This window comes from Henckelia pumila, chromosome 4, assembly GCF_033568475.1.
Source record: "Henckelia pumila isolate YLH828 chromosome 4, ASM3356847v2, whole genome shotgun sequence".
Classification (NCBI taxonomy): domain Eukaryota; kingdom Viridiplantae; phylum Streptophyta; class Magnoliopsida; order Lamiales; family Gesneriaceae; genus Henckelia; species Henckelia pumila.
Window position 1 is genome coordinate 127,661,794 of NC_133123.1, and position 14,168 is coordinate 127,675,961.

The window sequence follows — 14,168 nt, forward strand, 5'->3', positions numbered from 1 at the left end:
TAAAATGGAAACATGATCAACCATACACAAATTTTGAAGCAATAAACCGGGAAAAGAGGTTGTCATTGGTTTTAAACTAGCGGAATCGTGTTGGAGATGAAAAAATGTCGCGATATATTACAAAAATGGTTCCAAGTTGAAACTAATTATACATATTATAAATTAATCAAAGTCATTATTTATAATTTATCCATCGATTTTTTTATGTCAACTTGGTAATCGATACCATCATCATCATCCTCCAGTGCATAAAATTAAGGGCAGACTTAGACTTGGTATTTAGTGGTCTCTTTCACAGTTCCAACTTGGAAACAGATTGCCGATTTAATGAATAAACATTGTTTCACATACCATTTCTATAACTTTATCTCTTCGTTAAGTTTCTTGATAAATTTACCATATCAGACGTTGACGTTGACTTAGTGTTTCTATTTCCTCCTCTTCACTCAAGTTTGTACAAAAACTGTGTTCGGTGTTCCCACATTTTCATCAACGAAATACATAAGTGGACTGCAATGGCTGGAAAAAATACGGAAGCTCCGGCGATCGGAATCGATTTGGGCACGACTTATTCATGCGTAGCCGTGTGGCGGCATGATCGTGCTGAGATCATACCTAATGATCAGGGCGACCGCACCACACCTTCTTATGTAGCTTTCAGCCCGGCCGAACGTCTCATCGGCGGTGCCGCCAAGAATCTTGCCGCCATGAACCCAGCCAACACCATTTTTGGTTAGATATATTGCTACTAGCATTCCCAGTTTAATTTCTTGATCAATCTGAATGTTTAGTATGTTCTTTGGGTTCCGGCCGTTGACTTGCTCATGTTTCTGATTATGTTGATGTATTTCTTTTCATCCATAACTGAACAGTTTCGCCTATAAAATCTTGTTTCTAATGTGATGCATCAAACTGAGTCTTGTGCTTGTTTTTGTTCGATCAAAAGTCAAAATTTCCTAGCTCTATTTTGGGTTGAACCTTTTTTTTTTTTTTTTTTTTGCCTTTTGGTTGCCTAATTGATTCTGCAGATGCTAAGAGGTTGATCGGTCGAAGATTCAGCGACTCTTTGGTCCAGAAGGATGTGAAGCTCTGGCCTTTCAAGGTCGTTTCCGGCCCTGATGATAAACCCATGATTATGGTTACTTACAAAGGTGAACAGAAAAAATTTGTGGCTGAAGAGATTTCATCGATGATCCTCATCAAGATGAAAGAAACTGCGGAAGCTTTTCTTGGGTTAACGGTGAAAAAGGCTGTTATCACAGTACCTGCCTACTTCAACGATTCCCAGAGGCAAGCGACCAAGGATGCTGGAATCATTGCTGGGCTCAATGTCTTGCGTATTGTCGTCGAACCAACTGCTGCAGCCATTGCATATGGTCTTGACAAAAAGTTTAATAGCTCTGGTAGAAAGAGTAATGTGCTTATTTTCGACCTCGGGGGTGGCACCTTTGATGTGTCTCTTCTCACTATGGAGAATAGCACGTTTAACGTTAAGGCCATTGCTGGTGACACCCACCTTGGAGGAGAGGATTTCGACGATAGAATGGTTAACCATTGTGTTCAAGAGTTCAAGAGAAAGCACAAGAAGGATATAGGTGACAATCCCCGAGCATTGAGAAGGTTGAGGACATCTTGTGAGAGGGCAAAGAGGAATCTATCATCTGCAACAGAGACAAACATCGGAATCGATTGTTTGTTTGATGGAGTCGATTTTGACTACAAAGTAACTCGTGCAAAATTCGAGGAACTTAACATGGATTTGTTCAAGAAATGCATTGTACATGTTGAGGAGTGTTTGAACGAGGCCAAGATGGACAAGAATAGCATCCACGACGTGGTGCTTGTTGGCGGATCCACTAGAATTCCAAAGGTCCAACAAATGCTGCAAGAATTTTTTAATGGCAAGGAGTTGTGTAAGAGCATTCATCCTGATGAGGCTGTCGCTTCTGGTGCAGCGATTCAAGCAGCATTATTAGCTGGCCAGGGCAATGCAGATGTTCAAGGTATACTATTATGCGAAGTCACGCCTTTGTCACTTGGCGTACACGTGGAAGGAGGTGAAATGAGTGTAATAATACCAAGAAACACTGCTATTCCTACGAAGAAGGAGGAACAATTCATGACATGTGCTGACAACCAAAGCGTCGCGCTGATCCAAGTGTTCGAGGGAGAAAGGGCCAGAACAATGGATAACAATTTGTTGGGCAAATTCGAGCTCACTGGCATTCCACCAGCTCCAAGAGGCATCCCTAAACTAACCATCTGCTTTGATGTCGACGCTAATGGGATTCTGAATGTCTCCGCGGAAGATCAGACAACTGGAAATAAAAAAAATATCACAATCATCAATGACAAAGGCAGGTTATCTACAGAAGAGATTGAGAAGATGCTGCGAGAAGCCGACTTCTTTAAGGCCGAAGATGAGGGGCACAAAAGGAGAGTTGAGGCCAAGAATGCTCTGGAGAATTATGTCTACAGTATGAGAAATAAAATAAAAAATGACAACAATTTTGCTTTCAACTTGACATACTCAGACAAGAGAAAGTTTGAAAATGCGACTGAGCGCACTCACGAGTGGCTGGAAAACAATCAAGACGCCGGAGAAGATCAGTTTAAGAATAAAATGAAAGAACTAGAGAACATCTGCAACCCCATAATTGCCAGTATGTATTCGGGTGGCAGTGGTGGTCCTAAGATTGATGAAGTTGATTAAGTTTCTTATTCTATATACAATTGTAACATATTATAAGGTTGGTTTGTTGTGTTTTTTGAACATTTGTTTCAAGCAGATGAACTGAACTCTGTATTCTATGTTTGTTTATATATTTTTCTGGTTGAGAATACTTAATCTATAATAAATGCCATGCGATTCAAAAATATATGACGACTACTTCAGTTTTTAGCAATGTGTTGTATCTTCAAATTTTGAAAAACATTATATTGGAGTGGAGATATCGTACAATGATAGAATTAGTATTATTGAAAGTGATGAATAATTGTATGGGAGGATCTGAAATAGGATATTAGACACTCATCGCACAACTTAAATTCATCCCTCTCCCTGCAGCCATTGACAATTTGACATTAATATCATAGAAGAATGACATATCCATAAACATAGAGCAGAATTAGACACATTTCATGGTCTGTTCCACCAACTTAATTTCTGTTAGCTATTATAATATTGGAACCAAGGAACAAAGGATATATTTCCAACTTAATATGGACTTCCACTGTTGCAAAAGATCTTCACAAATGTCCAACAAGATGCTAATGTAAACAGATCACAATTCGATGACGTTTCACAATTTAGGATACAACAATCATTCTAGTAGCAATAGCCAATTACTGCTAGCTAGCACGTCGGATGATCAAACGTGCACAATACATGCATTATTATTCCAATATAGCTTAATGTTATCAGTTGCTAGCTATAACCTTTATAAATTCACCTTTATACATCCTTGGCCAAGAGAAGAAACATCGCACAACAAGGCCGTGGAATCCGTTGAATATGTTTCCCATGTTTGGTCCTCACATTGTGCCAGATGCTCATCAGATTCAGAAGGCTGGGGTGGGATTTCCAATAGTTCAGCATCACTTTCAAGCATTTCCAGTACTTTACTCATCGAGGGTCGATCATCTGGAGTCATCTGTATGCACCACAGCGCGACTATCGTCATCCTCCTTGTCATTTTTCCCATATTGTCATCAGCAATATCATCCATACTTTTTGCAATTTCAATTTCTTTACCTTTGTTTAAGGAATCATAAATCCAATGTGGAAAATACTGAGTACTGGAATTGTCATCATGGTTTGCTGCCAAGTTTTTTTTGAGGCCGACTATTTCCACCAGCAACATCCCAAAGCTATATACATCAGCTTTATAAGAGACCCCACCAATGCTTCTGTTGATCAGTTCAGGAGCCACATAACCTATGGTGCCCCGAGCAGCTGTTAGAGTCACGAAATTTTTTTCAGTGGAGTAAAATTTTGCAAGGCCGAAATCAGATATTTTGGGGTTGAAATTTTCATCCAAAAGTATGTTATGAGGCTTGATGTCAAAATGCAGGATTTGGATATCACAACCCCGGTGCAAATACTCGATCCCTCGTGCCACTCCAACCGCAATCTCATACTTCCTATCCCAACTCAGTGAACTATTTTCTTTGTTTTCATTGTAGATATATTTCTCGAGTGAACCATTAGGCATTAAATCATATACAAGAGCACATTTTGATCTTTCTGCGCAATATCCGACGAGTTTAATCACATTTATATGATGAATTCTTCCCATGGTTGCAACTTCGTTAATGAAGTCTTGTCCATTTGTGCTAGGCGCGCTCAACAGTTTTACTGCCACCAATGTTTGGTTCAACAGATAAGATTATTGAATGATTAGTAAATGAAAGATAAAAAAATATAATAAATAAAGATTGATAATTTCGGTTGAAATAATATTGTGTTTGGTTGATTTTTAAAAATAAGATTAAGCAATTGTTTAAGTTTTTTTATTGTTTTTTTAAAACCAAAAATAGCCTTTGATATTTTATTTAATTAATAAATTAATACCTAATTATAGTAGTAGAAATTAATGTAGAATCAAGAAGCTAGAGGATGTATCTTTCTAGCTTTAATTTTTCTATTTGCGCACTGCACTCAAATCAAAGATGCGCTAATTATATATCTTAGAATTAATTCTTACCAGCAAAATATCCATAATACATCGGCTTGAGGCCTCCCATAATGCCTGCGTTAATTTCGCCAGTATGAAGAAACCAATTGAAAAATAAATAAATAAAGACAAAACGAACAGCTAGCATTGAAATATGAGAAGTGATCAAATGACCGGGGAGAGAATTCGTACACCGGTGTGGATATCGCAAGGGGTACCTTGAGAAAATCCTGTGGAATAAAAAAACTGCGAACGAACAAGTTTAAGAAATTTCGAACACAAGATTGATTTTGCCGGTTAAGAAAGTGTATAATATTTAATAATCGTACGTTTTGAAAATGATAATATATAAAATTTTAAAATAACTGGGGGCCGGGCCGGGAGAGAATTCTTACAATATATGTTGTAGCGGCGATAAAGAAAATAGGGGATTTCCGAAATCCTGTTGAATAAATCTGGGAACAATTCAAGGAATTAAATTAAAGAAATTAGAGATACAAAATTGAGTTACGTTTATCTTCAATTTACTTTTTAAGTGATGGCGAAAATGAAAAGAATAATGTTAGAGGTACAACATATATCGTGTACAACGATATTTACAATAAATATATCGTGAGATTTTGCTATTATATCGCGATATTTTACATTCAATTTATCATGAGATTTTATTAAATGAAATTTTTGTATTGAATTTTTTGTGTTGTACAAATTGATGTACAAATTTGGTTGTATTGCTCAAATGAAAAAGGGTTTGAAAGATCATGTTGTGCACATGTCTTTTAAATTATTTTCTTATTACATTCGATTTCTATCTTTGGAGTTTTGCCTTTCTTGGACAAGTGTTAAAGTTGGTAATATTGATTAAATCTGATACGAAATATTCAATATCTAATGATATTTTGTTTTCCTGATATGTAGGTTCTTATTTATGAAAACAGTTTGAAGTTCTATTTAAAGGAGTGCATAGAATCGATCAAAGAAGACAATTAAGAGAGTGAAATATAGAGAGCAAAATACATAGAGAAAGTACTGCAGAAATTCTAAAGTATTGAAGATCAATCGTTGAAGAATTTCTGAAGTGTTCATCGCTACTACACTGTGTTGCCGAGTAGTGTTGGAAACACTGAAGAACACACGAGTGAAGTGTTGTTCAGCTCTATTAAGCGACACTTCAACTACGATGATCTTAGATTCGCTCAAAAGAAGGTTCTTTGGTTTTCGTTTTTCGGCTTAGTACTTCCTATTGATTTTTTATTCTAGTTCTTACTAGTTTTTAGGAAGTCTTTTATTTTCTCAATTTGTTGAAAAAAATAGTTTTTCATAAAACAATCACTAGTTGGTTTTTGTAAACTGATTTTATTTTTCTAGTGATTATTTCGCCATGAGGCATCGCGCAAGTACTTGATACTTGTGCATAATTATCTGTGTTATTGTTTACTTTTGCTATTAATTAAATAATCTGTTGCACAGTGTTATCGTGAAGTGTTGACAACACTAACAGATAACACTCACTCAAAAAGTTTTCTGGTATTTTTGTGATTTTAGACTGTCCAAACCTAACAGGGTTGAATGAATGATATCCTCACCTTCAGCCAGCATCTGCAGCAGATAGCTATGTTTACATGAGTCCTGGTCTGAGAAAGCAAAACATGCAGCCTTGCCCGTGTTCCCATCAAACCGACAATATTGCTGTTCATTGCAGTTTTCACAGAATGCAAGATACCATGAAAGTTCAAATCCATATAGCAAAGACTGGTGGACTTCCGAAAAAGAGAGAGAATTTTTTTCAATATCGGATATTTGTAACGACGTCATCAAAACGGCGTCTATTCTACACATATCCCTGAGATCAAATGGATCCTGGTCGCCAGTTTTCATGAGAATTAGACTCTAACTCTGTACGCGCGCAGAATTAGAAGAATAACCATTTGGTTCAATGAGTTCTGTCCAATCCAGAGGATACATGGCAAATATTGAGCAAGAGTCGTTATTTTTAATGGAAGGATCAGCTAGGCGGATGGTGGTGTTATGGTAATTGATGGCTCGCACATGGTACTTGTGATTCTGTACATATACTGAAGCAGTGGTGTTGTTTTCACATGATATTTCATAACCGGGATCTGGATGACCGCACGACTCTGGATCATCTTTCAATCGAAAAGGGTAGCTGATCTTTTGGATGTTCCCACATACACAAGGTTTGCAAGAGGGATATTGATATCGTGCATAGTTCGGTGTTTCAATGAAATATTGGATCAGAATAATTAGGACATAATTTCCGACGCTCAACATTATTGGCCAATTGATCCTAATTCTGGCATGCATATATGCTTTTGTTTTTCTTGTTTCCATCGACTGCTATGTATGTTTATTTATAACTTAGTAAACAGCACGTGCAATCATGTGGTGATATTTTATATATATACTATACTTTATATATACTATATTTTTTACGGGAAATATGTCGACATTGTGAAAAGTACTAATTAATTATAATATAATTTCAAGACATTAGAACATGATATTAATTTATTATCTTGCACACAAGTCGAGGTAGTTTTCAATCCATTAGTTTAACCGCAACCCTCTTCTTAAATACATCATTTTTTATGGTAGGTGCCGTAAAATTTTGTGCTCAATTTAATTTAATTATTTAGTTTTAGCTAGAAATCTAATAAATATTCTAATCGAAAATTCGATATTGTGATAACTAACTAACTAATTTAATGTCATTACTATATGATATTAATTTATTATCTTGCACACATGCAAACTATGTGTGCACATCACCTAGTAACTATTAAAATAAGACTGAGCCATTTAAAAAATTCAACAATAATTTTTTTAAAATATAGGTGTAGAAATATTTTATATTGTAATTTTATTCTCGTGTTTTCCTTAGAATGACTTAAATATGATGAAAATCAATTAAAATTCTGCAATATTTAATGAGTCAAAAAATAAATACACAAATTAAATGATTTATAAAAAAATAGATGGTAGAAATATTTTATATCTATAATTTTGTATCATGTTTTCTTTACAATGATTTTAGGAATATGATGAAAATCAATTAAAATACTGAAATATTTATTGAGTCAAAAAATAAAAACACAACGTAAATGATTTATAAGAAAATAAATGGTAAAAATATTGTATATCTATAATTCTATTCTCGTGTTTTTTTTAAAATGACTTTAGGAATATGATGAAAATCAATTAAAATTTTGAAATATTTAATGAGTCAAAATAAATACGCAACTTAAATGATTTATAAATAAATAGATGGAAAAAATATTTTATATCTATAATTTTCTTCTCATATATTTGTTTTAAATAAATTTAGGTATATGATTAAAATAAATTAAAATTTTGTATTCAATGAGTCAAATATAAATGCACACACACACACACACATATATATATATATATATATATACAGATTATAGAAATATTTTATATTTATAATTTTCTTCTCATGTTTTACGAGAATATGATAAAATCAATTAAAATGTTGTATTGAATTATTCAAAAAATAAATGCACCAATTTAATGAATAAGCAATACATTGATTCTTCACAAATTGAATATCCCAAATTTGACCCTAATTTTTACAATCTTTTTCCACACAATGCCCATGCAATTAATACCTATAATTCATATTTTTGGGGCAATGTGATAAATACACAATGCAAAAACTTTGTCCACCATTCATACTTTTATAGTAGTAATAGAGTAAAAAATATGATTAAAATCAATTAAAATGCTGCAATATTTAATGAGTCCAAAAATAAATACACAAATTAAAATTTATAAGAAAATAGATGGTAGAAATATTTTATATCTATAATTTTCGTATCATGTTTTCTTTAGAATGACTTTAGGAATATGATGAAAATCAATTAAAATGGTAAAATATTTAATGAGTCTAAAAATAAATACACAACTTAAATGATTTATAAAAAAATAGATGACATAATTATTTTATATCTATAATTTTTTCTCATATTTTGTTTTGAATTACTTTAGGAATATGATTAAAAGTCAAAATATAAATGCACAAATTAAATGATTTATATATATATATATATATATATATATATATATATATATATAATAGCTTATAGAAATATTTTTATATCTATAATTTTCTTCTCATGTTTTATGAGAATATGATAAAATCAATTAAAATGTTGTATTGAATTATTCAAAAAATAAATGCACCAATTTAATGAATAAGCAACACATTGATTCTTCACAAATTGAATATGTCAAATTTGACCCTAATTTTTACACAATTTTTTCACACAATGACCATGCAATTAATACATATAATTCATAGTTTTTGGGCAATGTGATAAATATACAATGCAAAAAATTTGTCCATCATTCATATTTTATAGTAGTAATAGATAATAGCTAACTAGAAAGAATGTATGTTGCACCTTGGAGTAAGGAGAATCCGATACACAACTCTACAAACTGATAATAACAAGTACCACCAAACTTAAAATTCTTAACTTCCTGATAAAATGAGTGTAATGGTACTGAGCAGAGTCGAATCTATAGGAAATATATATTTATTTTCTTATAACTGAGAGGAACAATTAATTAAGTGTGAAATTCAATATTTTAAAAACTCTAATTCAATATATTGGTTTTCATATCAATTATATTACTGGTCATTAGCTAACAAATAATTCATTCATGTAGTTAATTTCAAGCCATTAACCTTAAAATAATAAGGATTAAATCCACTAAAATATAATTCTTGTGTTTTCCAATTTTAACTGACCAAACCTAACATCCAGTCAACAACACTTATCAATAACTAACTGGACCCGACCAATAGCGTTCCATATTGATTTAAAATAACTTTTCAATTTGTGAAAACAGTTAATCTTAAAATCATACCAATGTAGGGTACATATAGCAGTCTCTCTGAAGTACCATCTCAAGATATTGAAGAAATGAAGACAACGCTTTTTGCATCTAGCAAGGCTGTTAAACTGTCTGATGCCAAGAAATCATTGAAGTTGGAATACCAAGTTTAGGCAGATGTGATGAACCCTTAACCAAGGCTGGGTCTTTTGCAATACAACAGAAAAATTTCAGGCTATGACTGTCATAGTGAAAGGAATCAAAGTCAACTTGAGCTATGCCCTATTCAACATCCTCAAGCGATGATGCTACATGGCAAGCAATCGTTTGGATATGCTTTGCAACTGAGTCATATGTTCTCAACTGCTATAATACTGACATGTGCAACCGTTCCTCTGAGCAAATTTAGGAGGTTGACTGCTCACAACATAGTTTCCCTTCGGCCTAAGGGACAACTAAATCTCACTATTGAAGAATTGGTTGAAGTGAAAAAGGAGATAAGAGAACAACAAGAGCAGACTTACAAATATGTTGGAACTTCAAATAAGGCAGCCAAGTCTAGCCCTGCGGAAAAACCCAAGCCAAGAACCAAAAGAAGAATGGTGGTTAATGAGAGTGAGGATGAACAAGTGGAAGATCCTATATCAAACCATTGGGTACGTAAGAGGGCTAGAACAACAAATACCATGCCAACCACTTCACCATCCAAACTGATTCCTGTAGTAAAAAAGCTTGTAATAGCAGATCAGTCAACTACTGAATGGTCAACTGAAGTGGTTAAGAAAACTGTCCAACTTCCATCAATTGAAGGAACAAGTCCCAAATTCAAGGACAAGGGCAAATGAAGAAGAGTGGCTTCCAAAGCACCTTTTCAAGTGGTTAATCACCCAACCATATTGCCAGCTCCTTGCCCAACTAGACCGTTCTTCAAAGATCTAGTTGAGTACACTTATTCTGGAATTGATCTATCGTTTGAATCAAAACTCAGGAAGAAATCAGTAGTACGAATACAAATTGACCTTTTTCACGAATTCAATGAATATGTAAAAGAAAGTAGTAGACTTTGATGAAAGGTGTAGCGTCCGAACCTAAGTGTTTGCAAGAAAACTCAAAAGATCTGAAAAACTGAAAAGGTTCATAACTTTGGAACAAATGGTTCTCACAACTATCAAATCCATCAAAGTCAATCTGGCCATGGAAAGTGGAGAATAATTCTTTGACCTAATGAGGATTTTGATACTTTCAAGAGTATGTCAAGAGCTACATAACAATTATGATTCAACCTCTCCAACTGCTTATGATGATCATGCAGTTTTCTCACAACTGAACAATGATCTAAGAACACTACAGAGAAACTAAAATTTTGGGAATATGATCAAGAGCTTTACACTCCTATTCTACATAAGAGTTCTAAGAAAATCTCTCCAAAGAAAGCCTCTGAGCCCAAAGAAGGTGATGTTTCTACAAGTAAAGAGGTAACTATAGCATAGATAGCTGACAAGTAGGCAACTGAAGCTACATCTAAAGAAGAATTAGAGGAAACTGAGCATGAACAACACTCACTTGTTAGGATCAAGCACATAGCACTAGGCCAAAAGCTATAGTTATTAGCGAAGACACAAATTTATTTCCTTATACTTGTGGCAGCTCAAATGATTCGGGTTATTAAGCTCATGAGTCTTAGAAGGGTCGTGCCTTACTACTGGTGTTGTCTTATATCTCTTTCGAGATCTGTCTTATCTTTTTCATACTGTCGGTCCTATTCCCAACAGATACAATATTACCCGTTAAGATCAGGTATCCCTATTTTACGGCCCACCTAGCCTACCACATCAAACAGCGTAACGACATGTCTTACTACTAGTGTTGTTTCATATTTCTTTCGAGATCAATCTTATCCTTTCCATACTGTCGGACGTATCCCCAGCAGATACAATATTACCCGTTAAGATCTGGTGTTCCTATTTTACGGTCCACCTAGCCTACTAGATTTAGCGCATCGAGAAGTGATGAAACATTGTAAATCCATTGAGGCAACCCAATTAAGCACATCGAGAAATGCCTTTTCTTCGAATTCACGAACTTCAAACAGCCCTTGGTAGTTTTTCAGCTAGCCCATAATAAATTCACCATTTGAATCTCTGATGACCGCTGCACCACTGATCAGTTGCATCTCCTTGAATATTGCTGCATCCACATTACATTTCATGAAACGATTAGATATCTCTAATATAATTATTTGATAAAAAAAATTGCGGGATTTTTCAAAAATTTTTTGCCATGACCCATTTAAATTATTAAAACCCAACCTGTCACACTCAGCAGTTCAATCGGATAAAATAAACACTTAGATAAAATCCAAACTCAATAACATAGAGTTTAGAAAGGATGTTCGCCCCACACAGTAGTGGAAAAAAAACAAATCATTAAGTTTTACATGCCAAATATTCAAAGCAAGGAAAACCCATCCTGCGAGATACTGAAAATAATTAAAATATTTAGATTCATTATTACAAATCATCAGAGTTTGCGGAACTAAAAGCTGCGACAGTCAAGGGCCTGCACCACCAATCGCGTCACCCTAGGAATCCTGCTCCTCGGCACCTAGGAACTCATACTCGCCTGAAAACAAATAAGTGCGGTGAGTCTAAAAGACTCAGCAAGAGTATGTGTGTGTGTGGGGGGGGGGGGGGGGGGGGGAATAACAAGTACTACATAAATTCAAGCACACACAGATTAAAAATAGCTTGTAATAAAATACTTTGTGTCATTTACTTAAACGAATGATTTCTAAAATAATGAAGTGAACGTGAATGGAACATATACATGGCTAAGTCGAACATGAGCAATGTAACTGAATAAGCTGTACTGAAACATGGACATAAATGATATGAACTGAAACTGTGAACTTAGATCATTGAATTGTGACTGTGTTATTTCGATCTTGATCATGGATGCAGTGCATTATGCCGCAAGGAAGTCAGGATGTCTTCCAACTCATCTTGCCCTGTGGGTGGTAAGGAAATCTAAGACGTCTCTTAACTCGTCCAAACACTTGAATATTTTGGTAAAGGAAGCTAAGACGTCTCTTAACTCGTCCAAACACATGAATATTTTGTTAAGGAAAGCTAAGACGTCTCTTAACTCGTCCAAACACGTGATAAATGTAGTCACAATCATCTCACTTCGTTCGTGAAATACTTTCTTTCATACTTGGTTATGGGACTTAGCATGCATATGCAAATATATCGTATTTGCAAGCATTTAATCGATACTCATGCAAATGACTCACATATGGATGACCTGAATGGTGATTTAGGGAGCAAACCAAGGGTATGAATCTAAACCTTAAATGTAGCGCTTAAGACAAATCGAGCGGTTTGCCCGTAAAACCCATAACTCGCCCAATTCTTATTCAAAAGGAGTACCGCTTGAAACCACGACTCACACACACTTAGAACTAAATAAGAAAATTATCCTCGGGGTATTATTCCTATCCAAACATTTTATAAAAATTTAATTCTGGACAGCAACCTCGTTTAAACCAAAATTCTGCACCTATACAAACTATAGCCTAGAACTCAACAAATACTTAACCGAATTAGTTCCCGCTTGAAACGACGTATTCCTAGCATCCTAGACCATTCCCAAACCCGAGCCCTTAACCAAAACCCGAGTTTAATCCCTGTTTTAAAACTAGTTTCCGGACAGCCCCAACGTAGCCAAAATTATGCTCATGCCTACCTTTATTCTCGATCGAAAAATTATCTATTTGTCTCCCATGTTCCAAGCCATTATCCTAAGGTCGAGACCAACGTTTAGGCTCATCCAAAACTCCATAAAACACATCCCAAACCAGTTCAACCATACACAAAAAAAAAAAAAAAAAAACAGCCCTTCCAGCACCCAAAAACCAAGACCAAGCCTTCTCTAGTTCGAATGATCCCCACTCCATCCAACAAATTAACTTCTCCCAACCTAAATACTACCATGTGAGCTACATTCTCACCCATGGTAGCCCCTATCCACCATCCAAACATCACAAACAATCACACGCAGAAAAAAAATCAAACCAAACATGTTACATATGAATTTCTGAAAATTTGAATAAACATGGGATGCACAAATCTGAAAATTTCGAAAGCACCTAACATCAACATCCCAAGCCAAATGATCAATTCAAAATCAACAAATAGTATATTTCCAAATCATGAATTGTGAGAGAAAAAAAAAGCATCTCGGCTTCTAGCAAGAACACTGAGCAGGGCATCTATATATATACATTTTGATAATTTCATGAAATACAACACACGAGATACACTAATCTACATGGTGAAAAAGAAACCATATCCTTGCCTAAGCTACCACAAAGAATTCGAATGGACCCAAAAATGTTAGCTGCGGCCGTTTGAAGGGCTGGGTAGGAGCTTAAAATCGAGCTCACAAGGAAGGGAAAAGCTCGACCAGATAGCCAAAGAGGAGCCTCACCGTATTAGAAAGGAAATGGGGAGCTGCGGCGGCGTGATTAAGCTTGAAGAAAAGAAAGCGTCGATGGAGTTCTTGGGAGAGAACATGGGAAAGAATCGTGTGATCCTTGCGTGTGTGTGCGCG

At 34.9% G+C, this 14,168-nt stretch overlaps 2 protein-coding genes across 2 annotated transcripts; one reads left to right on the top strand and one right to left on the bottom strand.

The window, feature by feature from the left end:
- Nucleotides 1-330: 330 nt before the first annotated feature.
- Nucleotides 331-2,843, top strand: LOC140864286 (heat shock cognate 70 kDa protein-like). Its single transcript, XM_073268371.1, has 2 exons — nucleotides 331-732; nucleotides 1,029-2,843. Exons 1-2 carry the CDS (start codon nucleotides 516-518, stop codon nucleotides 2,711-2,713), a joined length of 1,902 nt encoding a protein of 633 aa, XP_073124472.1. The 5' UTR covers nucleotides 331-515; the 3' UTR covers nucleotides 2,714-2,843.
- A 398-nt stretch (nucleotides 2,844-3,241) lies between these two features.
- On the bottom strand, nucleotides 3,242-4,346 carry LOC140867240 (rust resistance kinase Lr10-like). Its single transcript, XM_073272313.1, has one exon. It carries the CDS (start codon nucleotides 4,296-4,298, stop codon nucleotides 3,441-3,443), a length of 858 nt encoding a protein of 285 aa, XP_073128414.1. The 5' UTR covers nucleotides 4,299-4,346; the 3' UTR covers nucleotides 3,242-3,440.
- Between the last annotated feature and the right edge of the window lie 9,822 nt (nucleotides 4,347-14,168).

Excerpts from the sequence above, each read along its gene's own strand:
- LOC140864286 (XM_073268371.1), top strand. The coding sequence starts at position 516 with ATGGCTGGAAAAAATACGGAAGCTCCGGCGATCGGAATCGATTTGGGC. Across the intron at positions 733-1,028 it reads CCCAGCCAACACCATTTTTG|ATGCTAAGAGGTTGATCGGT; the intron begins GTTAGATATATT and ends TTGATTCTGCAG.
- LOC140867240 (XM_073272313.1), bottom strand. The coding sequence starts at position 4,298 with ATGGGAAGAATTCATCATATAAATGTGATTAAACTCGTCGGATATTGC.